Below are 14,413 nucleotides of genomic sequence, written 5' to 3' on the forward strand. Positions count from 1 at the left end.
AAAGTTGAAACTCATATTTTTGCTATACAGTACATGTATGCGGTGAAGGAAAACTGTAAACTCCATGTTTGAAAGGGTACACAATGATAAACAAACTGAACATACATCAGAAGCTACAGTGATCAATGCAGACTTCAGCCTCACAAGTCAAGTGATTGTTTGACACAAATTCAGAACTATTTTTATTTGTTTTGCATAAATTTGGTTCTACACAAAAATGTAGCTACTAAACACAGTAATTTTATCCAAGTTATTGAACAAGAAATGATGGTCATCTCCTATAGTTTAACTAATTACAGAATATATAAAGTATATGTACATATACAGATGTTTCTAATTAGATGCTATAACTCTCTTATAATTTTTAAATTTTTTCCATTGCTTATGATTATATAATGTACATGTACACTACATTTTCATGTATGTTTATATTATGTAGCAAAAAAGGGTTTAAGTGATCCTTCTCCTTTACATTGTAAATTGTTGGACATCGAACTATACACATAGTACTGTAGTGTTAATCTATCATAGGTACCATATTGTGGGCGATCATTGATTGTACAAACATAAAAACAATTGATCAGGGTTTTATTTCACCTACTGTGATTTAAATGAGATCTATATGTTTTGTAGTGTAAAAAGATCAATGTTTGTATCATTTGTGTATTGGCACAGAATACATGTAGGTACAGTACAAGAATTTGTTTGAACTTCCAATAGCATCCTCTGGAGATATGGGTGTTAATGCAGATATTGTAAAAACAGGAGTCAGGGAAAGGATTGCTATGGCTAAAAAAATTTGGCTTGCAGTGGAAGTAAGACTAGCATAAATTATTTATGTACCATTCATTCATTGTTCTACGGCAGGCTTATTACATGCAAGTATTTGCTGTACATGTATATGAAAAATTGATGTGTCAAGTGGCCTGAAGCTGTTTAAGTTCTATGAAGAATTGTTGTTATTGACAATATATGTTAATTTTCCAATTTGAGTTATTGCACAGTCTATATTAAATGTCAAGCTTAGAAATAGATTACATAACTGCCAAATTGTTTAACATTATTGGCAGAGTGGATATAATTTTGTACTTCAATGCATTTTTATTTGTTTGTTTTGGTATGTGGATAGTTTATTTTTAAAGACATGTAATTACAGTGTAAGTTTATAAATAGTTGCAAAAAACCCTATTTATCATTAGAGAAAATACCTACCTGATGTTTATAAGTCTCAATCTTTTGTACATGTATATGTTTTTGAATGTTTAAATGGTAGTAAATAATAGTAAATGTATGTGAACTTCTACAGTTGAAGGCTACATGTACTCAATATCAATGCATGTACATGTATGTCTGTAGGAGTCTCTATAAATGAATTAAAATTATTGAATATAAAGGAGAAGGAAATTAACTGTCTGGTTCATTCACACCTGAGTAACGAACATCCAACTGATCGTGATTACCTGTGGGAAAACGATGGTTTGGATAGTTATGAGCCATCCTCTTTTAGGCAAGACTTAATACAAGTAGTAATTGAGTGAAAAGTGGAAGATTTTAATATGTTCAAAGGTAGCAGTTGGATTTTAATTGATTTATAAGTGTACATATAAACTTCTATTGTAATTTTAGTGAGTTGTCCTTAACGTACAAATTGGGCAACATTCCTGTATTATTTAATTGTTCTCAATTTACTGAAAAACGGGATTGTTACATTAACCTATCATGTAAGTTAAGGCTATATAAATAGTTGTATGTGTATGTGTACTTTTTAAAAAATTCCTTGCATATTTTCAGGTAGGTTAATTTACGTACATTATATGCGTTAACTCCTTTTCAGTGACACCAAATTACATTTATATTTAACACACTGTTGTTTGTTTACTTTTATTGCTGTAACAGTAACATGAAATTCTTAAATTAAGTTACAATTGTGCATTAACATAAGATTTGAAATTTATATATATATTTATAAATTTATGTTTTCATGGTCTTTATTTGAACATGTACAATACATACATATATACATGTAGTTGTAGCTGTAACTTATTTTAATCAAGATATTTCACTCAGAAAAAAAGGCTTGCTCTGAAATCAATTTTCGTATTGTTATGTCATGCATGTACATGCAAAACCATAACTAACTTTACAACTTCTTTGCCAGCTGTGCAAGAAATTACCCATTCAGTCTTCCAATAATAATTTTTCTAATCCCCTGTTGTTGGAGAATTATTACCATTTGAAAAATTGGAAAGCAGGAAGAAGTAACTGGCTTTACTAATGCTTTTCAATTTCACACTATACATGTATTCTGTGTATCAGTATATGAGGTAAAAATATTCCCTCTCTCCTAATTTCTCTTGAAATGTAAAACTAAAAACCCCAAACCCCGTAATTTGTTTAGTGTAGGGTGTAAATTGCAGAGGAAATGTCAAGTGGAAGATTAAGCCCAATTTTAGTCCCACATGATGTACGAGTAAAATATTTCTGTTCACTTTATCTGGTTAAGTCGATGAACCACAAATGAAAATTCCTCTCAAAATTAATGGGATTAAAACAAGTTATACGTCATTCAAAGCTAAACAAAACTAAGGACTAAATAAATTCAGATAAACCTGTGATATCATTCTGTAAGTATCAGCGTCTGAAAAATTTTTGTAAACACATGATCAGGAAATATTTGTCCGCTTGTTGATAAACTTTTATTTCCTATCAATGTGTTGTCTGAAGATAGTCGTGACAGGTTTTGTTGGCTTCTTTTTGTTAAGATATTGTGTGCTGAAAAATTAGTCTGTGAATTTGAGTGGAGTTTGATAATTACTGGTTTGTTACTGAAAGAGGTAAAATGAGCTTTTTTAAATGTTTTGGAGTGTAAATAAATTTCTTTAATTATCTTAAATATTTTTTTATTACAATATCAATGTGCCTATCTTTTCTTCTTAATAGGAAAATGCATGTATGTTATTTTTGAAGTGTATTTAATTGGTGTCATTGTCAAACTTAGTAACTTTGTTTATAACTTCAAGTTAATAATAAACAATTTGAATGTTTTTAGAAAAACAATACTTATTTTAGAATAAAATTTATTTATTTTCAAAGTCTTCTGTTGCCCATGAAGGACATATTGAGGCAAGAACATCTGAGATTCTTGGTACATTTGCACAAAACAGTGATTGTAATATCGACAATGAACTTTACCAAATCGTTAAGAATACTTTTTTTTTTCTCTGAGCTGATTAATTTTTGTGTTCCATATGTACTGTAATGTTTGGTTCATTGAAAGTTGTGGTGGAATGAGGGAGGTCATCCTTTTAAAGATCCATATTGAATCGATGGTAAACTTCTACTTCCAAATCTTTGTGTAGATCATATTATGACCTATTAAGGGCCCTTTTATCTTAACTTTGGTGGATACCACCATTCAATGTTGTTACCATAAAGAAGAAAAATACAGTTTAATTTTACCCCTGCAATTTCAGTATAGCTTTTACGAAATTTGACTGCAAATTATGCTCTACAATATGTGAATCTCTACATACATAATACCCATGTTAAAATGACACCATGTTCAAGAGTTTATGACTCACTTTCATAATATACAGCTAAAACTATTCTTTGTCTTAAGAAGCATTTATAGGCCTGTAATTTAAAGAAAAAAAAAGATGAAATGCTGATCATTGATGGGAAGAATGATTTAATGATTTAAAATTCAGTCCTATTTAGACAAAATGCTTTTCAAAAGTTAAATTTCTTATTTCACCACCCTATCTCAACACTATTAATTATAAAATGTGTTGAATGCATTTCAGCAATATAAAGTATCACCTCCTGAGTCTTACATGGAAGTAGGGATGTGATTTAAGTTGCCTTGTTGATGTATAAATAACGTGTGGTTGTGTTCTCAATGTCACCATTTTCCTGTTTTTAAAAATGATGGAAAAGAAAATAATTACTTTATTTCAATCATACATTGTATGTGGACATGATATGCTTAATTAAAAAATCATTGAAACACTTACCATAATCCTACACATTGTTTTAAATGGTATATGTTGTGGCTGCAAATGTTGATTACAAAATTACAAAAAAAAAAAACGAATACCAATAATTGCTGTATACCAATTTATTTTCAGGTTCAGATTCCCTGTTTTTTATTCTCATAACGTAAATTCTCTGTAACATCTAAGGGGCTAAGTTTATGCAGATTATTATACATATATTTCTATAATGTTGATCAGCAGATTTCTTTAATTGAACGAAGTTTTCTTATTTTACATTTACTCTTCATGTTTCTTCACAGATACCCTCCATGGTTTTTTTGTTACAGACAGTCACCATGTTGTTTTTTCTTGCAAATAGTCTCTATTCTTTAGCCTCAATATTTTTTTTCTTTTACAGATATAGTCTCCATGTTTTAGACAGTGCTTGACCTAGCAGAAGTGATCATCATGGCTATGACGAAGGTCAAGAATCTTCAGCTATGGTGTAAAAAGATGACGGATGGATATCGTGATGTTGATGTTAAGGACATGACATCATCTTGGAAAAATGGATTAGCCTTCTGTGCCCTCATACACAAATTTAGACCTGATCTCATGTAAGATTTATGAATAATTCAGACTCATATGGGTTACTTCATATAGTTTCAGATATTGTTGAGCAGATGCCAAATCTAGTACCCCATCTTTATCGTATATTGAGGACCATCAGATTGTACTCCTTATCATGTTATATGAAAAAACTCATCTACATGTATAACCATACATGACTTATTGAAATTGATTCCCATCTTAATGAACATGGTTTTTCTCTCCTTGGTGACAGGTGACCTATTCTATCAGTTCATCCCTATCACATTGTATATTGGAAGTGATCCCCACCCTGAGGGCAGTGCCTTAGGGTTCAGAGTAATAAGTGTATAACATGTATGTATGGTGAGCTATATGACAAATTTTGGCGTATCAACTTTTGGTGAATCAAGTTTTGGCAGATAATAATTGTGCACTTAAGTAGTTAAGCCCAGAGTAAATACTTTGTGGAATTTATTTTTCCAATTTTTTAGATGGACCAATAAAATATGCCAAAATTAGCACCATTCAAAAATAACTTGCAATACATTAATTCATAAAGGTACATACTCCCTACCCTTAATGAAGTTCAACAGTTACCATACTGTCTTATAGATAGTGAATAATGATTGTGTATAGTGGGACATGGACACTTTTCATATTACTGAAACAAATATAAGGAAAAAGTACAGCTCTACTTTACACATGTACCAGTAGAGTAATTCACCTTTGCTACGTTTATACCCTAAGAAAATAGTAAGATAAATTGTGAAAGTTTTTGTGCTGGTAGATTTGGAAGGAGACATCTGTTCTACTGATAACATTTAATAACCAATTTCCTTTTTATAAGAGGTGCATTTATCTTGTGGTTGGAAACAAATACTTATAATGTTTGTTTAGTGAATGATAAAAACTAAAGTAGCTTTTGTTAGATGTATCCACTTTTATGCAGTAATTCTTTTTTCCCCAGTGTGTCCTCTTCTGTCTTCCCAGTATTGGTTCTTGGGGACCATAAGCAATAATCTATTCAAACAGCATGTTTGAGTATTACCTAGTATTCATGTTTGTTTATTTTCTGAAAGTTTCTAGTATAAAATGTTGTATTGTTATCTTATTTTGGCAAATGTAAGGTTTTATTGTTTTGTTTGCAATATGTTCAGAAAACATTGCTGCTGAAAGTTTCTCTTTATCAGTAAATAAAACTATTTAGAAAATATATTCATTTGATATAGAAAGAGTAATCAAGGGAACCAAGGTTATAGCGGTAATCAAAAGAATGTAATCCAGGTACAAAGACCAGACATACACAACAAAGAACATAACGTAACTAAAACCATACATACAAAGTAACAAAAGTAAATGAGCAACTTACTTCCAATAACACACTTCAACTCAAAATCTATAAGAAAATGGTCAGATATTGATTTGGGTTGGAGAATTCAGATAGTTCCACAGTCTGATCTAATAAATAGCCACAAAGCTAAAACAAAATTATATATGCTTTCTAAAAGTTACAATATGATATAACTGTATGAAAGTTTGTCTTAGGACTAGTACGTGTTACATTTTTGTTAGTGTAGATTAGTTCCTAAATCCTTGTAACCCGTGCAGGCCCGGGTGTCAGAAGAATAGGCCTACAGCAGCTCTAAGCTTGTTGTAAAAGGCGACCAAATAGTGCTCAGAACCTTAGCCAGGGGCTAGGGTGCTCTGCCCACAGAGCAACTGGGATGTGTGCCCCAGGTGGTGGAATGGGGTACCCCTGGTGTGTTACATGCTGGGGTTGTCAGGCTATAATACGGAAAACCTAACCGCAAACCATAGTGGTGCACTGTGTTGGGAAAGATGCCACGTTCCTCGCACGTTAAAAAACCCAACTGTGGTATTCTCCCGGAGTAGGAACCGTAGGGCTCCGCCACAGAAGGCTAAATTGCCCGACCCTACCCACCTCTCCCTATTTCCAGTTGCAATCAAAATTTGACGACCCCATTATCCTTGTGTCCCATCCCATTTTTCATTTCATCATCATTTCATGTTCATTTTATCATCTACTTCATTTTCATCGCCTGAATATAGCTGAAATATTGCTGCTTGGGTGTTAAACCCCAACAAACAAACAAAACAAACCTAAAAAAGCTTAGAATTTCTCAAATAAACATTTATTTTCCCATTACATTTCTTATCCTTGCACCTTTTCAGTAAGTTTCAAATTATAGTTTTCCTTTTGAGAGCCTCATCTTTATGATACAGTTATACACCTGTACAGGTATTTTACAGGTAATTGATTTGTCTGTATCTGATAAAAGAAACAATACCATTGTTGTCTTAAATGTCTTACTTGATCAATTATGGATGAACAAAGTAAATATGGTACATGTAAATAAGGAGTAAATATTTCCTTGAGTACCTGGTTATGTATTTACATTGGCTAGCTTTGATTGTTTAAATTCTGTCTCAGCAAGAAGATATAGCATAAAGGATAGATATTTACTTTGAATCCAAGAACAAAAAATTGTGGTAGTATATTGGTATGGCACTGTTGTTGTAGTCTGTAGATACTTGGTTTTTGTGCAATAACTTGAGTATTAGTTGGTTGTTCTTTATAAAATTTAAAAACAAAAGAATGGTTTGTATTGATTCTGATTGTTCTGGTCCAACTGTTTTAGAATAAGGGACCAAAAAGGGACCTAAAAAAGCATTTTTTGGAATAAAACTACTTAACACCAATAAAAGCATATGAATGTCTAAGATGTTGTTCCACTATACTCTATACCACAATGGTCAGACTTGGATTGATTTTTGGGGTAAAGACTTGAACTTTTGAATTTCAGAAATAGGGTAAAAAAAGGGGTCAGAATGCATTTTCCTGTTGTCCAGACAATATCTTGACTATTAGTGAATGTATCTTTTTCAAATTATATTGCAAGGTGTTGTACCACAAAAGGTAGACTGGGATATATTTTTGGGGTTGTGACTTGACCCAAGTAAGAATAAGGGGTTACAAAGGGGCCAGTATTTTTTTCTGACTTTTTTACCATAGCTTGTTTTTTGAATTTTTAAAAAATTGAATTCCGCTTGAAAACTCTGCCTGCATTTTTCTGTCAGATTTCAGATATTTCTTACCAATTATAAGGGGCAATTGAGACTAAGCCCCAAAAATTTGACTTTTTTTATTTTTGGTGCAATTTTGAATATTTTTTTTCAATTGGTCTCTGTATGAACATTCCAGCCACAAGGGGCCAAATGGGACTATGCCCCTAAAATTTGACTTTTTTTATTTTTGGTGCAATTTTGAATATTTTTTTTCAATTGGTCTCTATATGAACATTCCAGCCACAATACAAGAGGTTTAAGAAATATGCTTACCAAATTAACCCTATCATTTAGTATTTTTGAGATAATGAGGTACAAAGTGATCCTTGAATGCACCCTGAAGCAGACTTTTATTCTTTAAAAATTGAATTTCTAAATATTGTGCAATATTGTGTCCAAATGAGTTGTGTCCATAATGAACTGTAAGTCCCTATGTTTAGTGTGTCAAAAAATCCACACTTGCCTCAAGTGAACAGAGTTAAATTGACTGCAGTTACAACATGCTGCACTCTGAAGCTTTTATTAATTTTTCATACTGTATTTTTCTTCTAGGCTATTAATGTAATATATTTATAAACTTGTTAAATTGCATTTTAAAAAAAATGGATAATATTTTGAGTAATAGGAATAAATTGCTTTGAAATTGTACCACAAGTGCCATACCCACAAAGAAGGTTTGGATTGATTTTGGAGTTTTCCACTTCAACTATTTAGGAAAAAGAGGCCAAAAAGTGATCGTTTCATTTCTTATAAAATATCTAATTATAATCATCAAAATTCAATGCTGGATTTAGTTAGAATGGTGTGTCCATACTTGCCCCGATTGTTCAGGGTTCGACCTCTGCAGTTGTTTTAAACTGTGCTCTGCAAAGCATTTCATTGTATTATGTTATGTGCAAATTGTATGAAAATAAGTAGAAAGCTGCATATTGAATCTGATGACATTTGACAAAACATTTAGTTTAAACCACCTTGCAAATGAATAAACCTTCATATAAATATATGTGTTATAGTGCACTTATAAACTCTGTTATTTTTAGACTTTGATTAAAAAGAATCATCTAAACATACTCACATTGTACAGTCATAGCATAGGTGTGAAACATACTGACATTGTACAGTCGTAGCATAGGTGTGAAACATGCTGACATTGTACAGTCATAGCATAGGTCTAAAGCATACTGACATTATACAGTCATAGCATAGGTGTGAAACATGCTGACATGGTACAGTCATAGCATAGGTGTGAAACATACTGACATGGTACATTCATAGCATAGGTCTAAAACATACTGACATGGTACAATCATAGCATAGGTCTTTCTCCCATTGTTTGATGTTTGGTCCAGTTTATGCCTCTACTTCAGTGGTCCTAGAATAATTTTGACAGGACATTTTGTTGGTACATGTATTGATTTCATAATGCTATCTGGACTATTGGTCCAGCAGATCAATTACTTTTACTGGACCAAACTAAATGTTTACAAGTGTAATAAGTGAGCCATGTTAGACTGAATATAAACAGACAAAACTTGTAACAGTTTGCTATATAGTCATAGACATTGAATACAAGTATTTTTGATTGCCCCTTGAAAGTTGAAGTATAGGATATATGTATTAAATATTAATTTTGATAAGAGTATGTTACTATGGAGAACACTGGTATTAGGGCCTGATATCTATGATTGGAGTACCCTATAATTTTCACTTTGTTCTTCTCTTTGTACGTCCATAGACAACTTTTGTGGGTCTCAAATCTTAAAGAAAGTATGTAACTTTCTACATGTCATGTGTCAGATTTTTTTGTAAACTTTCAATTTTGTATTAAAAAAAAAGATTTTGAGAATTAGATGTTATGAGTGTAAAATTGCTAAAACAATACTGTCATGCAATGATACATGCTGAACTGAAATTCTGTAAATATATTATTACCATTTTTAGTTGTGCATATTAAACTATGGACAAAGTTTGATAAATTTTGTTTTAAAAACTCTCTTTAAGTCTTATAGATACAAAATCATACATTTTGATAAAATTTTTGTGAGCACAAAAACATTAGAAACTGTGCGTAGTAGTCATATCAAGTTCTTTTTTTTCGTAGTAGAAAGTGGATGCTATCAACTTTTGTTCAGTCATGAGTAAAATACATTTTGTAAACACCTTATTTTGGATTCTTTCAGACTTGGTGTTGTTGTTTATTGCTGAATACACTGGTAGCTCTCCAAAGTAATTATCTAAAAATATCATAATCTGTATTTGTTTTCAGAGACTATGATTCACTGTCCAAAGAGAATGTACTGGAAAACAATCAGTTGGTATGTAGTTGTTATTTGTAAGAATGAGTTATTATCTAACTTTATTATGTCTAAAATACAATTAGATTCGAAATAGAAAAAAAAGTGTCTCGGAAAAGTTTGTTGGTAACTGACACTGTCACAGATATACATTGCTGAAATTTTCTATTATTTGAGTAAGTGACAGGAATTTTGTAAGTTCTTGATATAGCGTGAAGAAAGAAAAAAAACATTAAGAAGCTGGGAAGAAATCAGATGAAAAGCTAAGGATATAATTGAAATCATGTTGGTAAGATGACAGTAGTAAACAATAAGATTTTCTAACTAGGAAGAATTTCTAATTTAAAAGTTTCCATTGTAGGCCTTTGACATAGCAGAAAAAGAGCTGAATATCCCAGCATTCCTTGATGCACCAGACATGGTGGCCATTAAAGTCCCTGATCGTCTCAGTGTAGTTACTTATGTATCACAGTATTATAACAACCTGCATGATAAACCTCAGTGTAAGTAAGAAAAGTGAAACTCTTATGTACAAAATAATGACAATTTACATGTGTTACCAAAGGGAGCTAAAGGGTAAAGAAATCTAAAAAAATATGAATTTGATATATTATGGCCAAAGACTTTTCTGCAAGATGGTAGAAAAGGGGTTTCTGTTGCCTTAATTAAAATAAAATCATGCTGTAACAATGAAACATCAAGGCATTAAATACTGATATTGTTGATGATGTCATACTTATGCAGTATATGCATTTTTAAGCTGTCATCTGAAATTACTAATATCTTTAAGTATTATGGTAAGGGCTTCAATTAAAAAAAAAGAAATATGATATACCTGCAGATAATATCTCATCTCAAGGAAAAAATGGTAAATACAAAGTAAAAAAAAAAAGGAAAAAAATCAAGAAATTGAAATTAGCTGCTTTTAATACACAGAGGGTTCTTATTCAATGAGTTACTGTCTTTCAAAATATTGTAGCAAAAACAATGACTTCGTTGAATATGGCAGCTGTATGGCTTTCATAAAAGTAAATTGCTAAGGGATCTACATTATATCATGTACTTAGAAAATTCAATAAAATATATAATACAGGTAAAATTTAAACAAAATTGTAATGTTTACATATTCATTCAAATGAGGAAATCCTTAAAAATACTTACATCAGTGGTATCTAACTCTCCAATCAATTGGAGTGGTTTTAAATTTATGGAATTAGTATGACCATGTAATGTTAGAGGTTCCTTTGCCATGAAAAATATCAGAAAAAGGACATTTCAGTGTACTATTATATATTTTAGATTGTTTGGCCAGGTGTACCAGCCAATTGTTATGTATAATGTTATGCTAAATATAATTTGACTTTCCACAGTGGGTGGTCCTGGTGTAAAGGAAGTTGTAGCCACTAAACGACATCAGCTGGACTCTAGTGGACCAGATGCTAAACGTCCTCTTAATACACAGACACCGGTATGCACCACATACAAACTTTTGAAAACAGTATTTTTTATGCTAATTTTTAAAATGTTGAAGGCAACCCAAAATGATATTTTACATCATCTGTCCATCAGAGAGTCATATTACTGGTTTCTTTACACATGAATCATTTAAATCATATTATTTAATCCTCTGCATATTAATTTGTTATGATTTCTAGATCAAGTTACAGAGTAAATGTTGAAAAAGAAGCTGCACGTTACTGACTAAATTGGCAGGTGGTAAGGGAGATAAAATGAGCTTTGGCCTGTTGGATGCCTGTTAATTATAATTTTGATTGCAAATTTCGATTTTTTTTCTTAACTTCTCAAGATTGAGTGGAAATGATTCAGTTTATGTAGAACCAGTGTACCGGTAATTAAAAACAGATTTATAAAAATGTAAATATGTAGACTAAATGTTGAGATCAATGGAATCTAATAAGTAATCTATATTTAGTGAATATGTCATGATGCTGCGGGTCATAAGGTAATATATGGATCGTTGCCAAAAAAATTATTGAATAATTTTGGGACACCAACTGGTCCATATACATTTATTGCAATTTGACCCAAAGTATCATGAATTATTTGTTACATTATACGTTCCAAATGTAGTTTACTCCAGATTATTCATGTGTTTGAACAGAAAAACATACATCAGTTTTAAAATCATAACCTCACATTCTTAATTAGAAATTGAGGCAGTCTGTATGGTTTCCCAGAGTGATCCATATAACTTTATATGGATGGTAGATATATAAGAAAATAAACAAAATAAATATCTGAAAGTACATATATATAATATAAACAATTATTTGAACTTCTGCATACATAAAAAATAACAGTCACTTTATTTGAATTTGCCATAATATTGTTTAACAGTAGTAAATGTTGAATTTTTATGTATTTTTTACTACAGTCAAAAGAGAGACAAGTTTCCATGGGAGACAAGTGCCACATTTGTGGTGATAAAGTTTACTTAATGGAGAGACATGTGGATAAAAATAAACTGTACCATCGTCATTGTTTTAGACACAGCGAACTTTCTCCCACCAGTAAAGTGTTCAATAAATCAGAACTGAAGAAAATAACAGACAAAGTGAAAAGCGAAAATGAAGCTAAAAATAATAGTTCAGACAGTAAAACTCAAACCAAACCAGACTTTTGGCAGCGTAGAAATGAAGCAAGGAAAATCGAAAAAATGGAAATTGAAAGTAATGTTACAAACAAATCCAAATCTAGTGATAAAATGGTCTCAGATAAAGATTTAAAGACGAAGATTGAAATTAGTAATCAAATGAAGTCTACTGATAAGTCAACTAATAAAAAGGATAGACCTTCTGATTTAAAAATTGAAGCAAAAGTTGATGTAAAAAAGTCACATGAAATCAAACCACCTCCAAGGAAACAAATAATTCACAAGTTGGAACCAGAAAAAATGGAGACTATGGAAGTGAAATTAAAACCAGTTCCTACACCACGTAATTTGACAGAAGAAAAGGATCAATCCCGTGTCAACAACTTTTTATTAAAAACCAAAAACAAATTAAAAGAGAAAAATCACTCTTCAGAAGAAGAAATGAAAATTTCATCAAGGAGCCCATTGACTCCAAGTTCTCCCCCTCCATTACCATCACAGCCTCCCCCATCTGAACTTGCCAAAGCAGATTTGACATCACCTAGGCAGGAAAAGAAATTTAGTGCAATAAGTGAAGGTATAAGTGATAACTCTAATTCATCAAAAGTGAACAGTTCTGTGGCTGTGAACTTTGGAGACAAATCTAAATCATGTGCTATACAGGATACAAAGTCTTTAGCAGTTAATGCTAAGGTAGAGTCACCGAGAGATTCTAAATCTCCAGATAGATCTCACAGTTCTACTAATGTGTCATTAAATGATACGAAGAATAGGAGTCCTAAGATTTCTCCGAAGTCTCCTCATAAATTTCTTCCAAACAATGATTCAGGAACAAGAAATAGTGCTAGTGGGCATAGAGCAATTTCACCATTTTCACCATCAGCAAAACTTACAACTTTTGATGATCATGTAAATCATGCTATTGAAGTGACTAAAAATAGATCTAACAATGAAACTGTCGCAGTTGTTTTTCAGCCTAGTCAGAATCAAGAGGAAGAAAATAATAAACAAGTGCTCGGTGGACTTTTATCAAATCTTGCAAATATTCGTCGAAAAAAGATAAGTGAAACTAGTCCCAGTGAAGAAACACCTGAAGTAAAAGACAATACTAAGCAAAAACGAGGCCAAGTAAAGAGTGCAATATTATCAAAGCCTCAAACACATTTTACTGATAAAGAATCTCACAATTTAAAATCTGATCCTGATGTTCCTGAATGGAAAAGACAGTTGGAAAGAAACAAAGTTTCTAGGCCAAAATCAGTAGATATATTATCGGATAAAAAAGATCATAGTAAATCTCCAATTCATAAAAAACAAGAACAAGTTATTCAAAGACCAAAAACTGAAGTGACACCAAGACCTAAATCTGCTGATTTACTTACAGATAAGTTTAAAACTGAACAAAAGCCTCAGTGGCAGATTGAGGCTGAAAAACGAATGGAGGCTAGAAAAGGAGGATATAAGGATCCTGAAAAATCTAGAACAAGCATTGATTCTGAAAAAGACAGAATACAAAATGGTGAGGCTAAGGGTGTGAATGATAGGACAAGTGCCCCAATCAAACCAAGTAGGGTTGATATAAAAATTATGGATGATAAAGGTGGTAGTTCTAATATTCAAAGACGAATTTTACCATCTGTTCCGAACCAAGCCAGTAAAGCTGATGATCAAAAACCTGAACAAGAGAAGAAGAGAATATCAGTGAATGTTAAATTTGATTTCTCTAAAGATACTGGTGTCACCAAAACAGAAAAGATCAAGCCACCAAGGCCACCTGCACCTGTTTCTCCCATAGGTCATAGATCTCCTGCTCGACCTCCTCCTCCACTTAAGGACGTAAGATAATATATATT

General features: G+C 31.9%; 1 protein-coding gene across 13 annotated transcripts in view; it reads left to right on the forward strand.

The window, feature by feature from the left end:
- LOC148618644 (uncharacterized) overlaps positions 1-14,413 on the forward strand; it is a 45,247-nt gene that overhangs the window by 5,645 nt on the left and 25,189 nt on the right. For 8 of the 13 annotated variants that reach the window (XR_015921406.1, XM_088577745.1, XM_088577738.1 and 5 more), the window contains exons 2-6: positions 4,393-4,591; positions 9,919-9,967; positions 10,308-10,449; positions 11,317-11,414; positions 12,342-14,396. Coding sequence is in view for 12 of the 13 variants with exons in the window: in XM_088577745.1 (XP_088433871.1) it covers positions 4,443-4,591; positions 9,919-9,967; positions 10,308-10,449; positions 11,317-11,414; positions 12,342-14,396 (2,493 nt within the window). In the remaining variant the exon portion in view is untranslated. Of the gene's footprint in view, positions 1-1,250; positions 1,567-1,613; positions 1,722-2,660; positions 2,835-4,392; positions 4,592-9,918; positions 9,968-10,307; positions 10,450-11,316; positions 11,415-12,341; positions 14,397-14,413 lie in introns of those variants that run through there. The other 5 variants (XM_088577741.1, XM_088577743.1, XM_088577744.1 and 2 more) reach the window with 5 other exon arrangements.

The sequence above is a fragment of the Perna viridis genome, chromosome 4 (genome assembly GCF_037379345.1).
Source record: "Perna viridis isolate PV_CMFRI_1.1 ecotype Kerala chromosome 4, ASM3737934v1, whole genome shotgun sequence".
Classification (NCBI taxonomy): domain Eukaryota; kingdom Metazoa; phylum Mollusca; class Bivalvia; order Mytilida; family Mytilidae; genus Perna; species Perna viridis.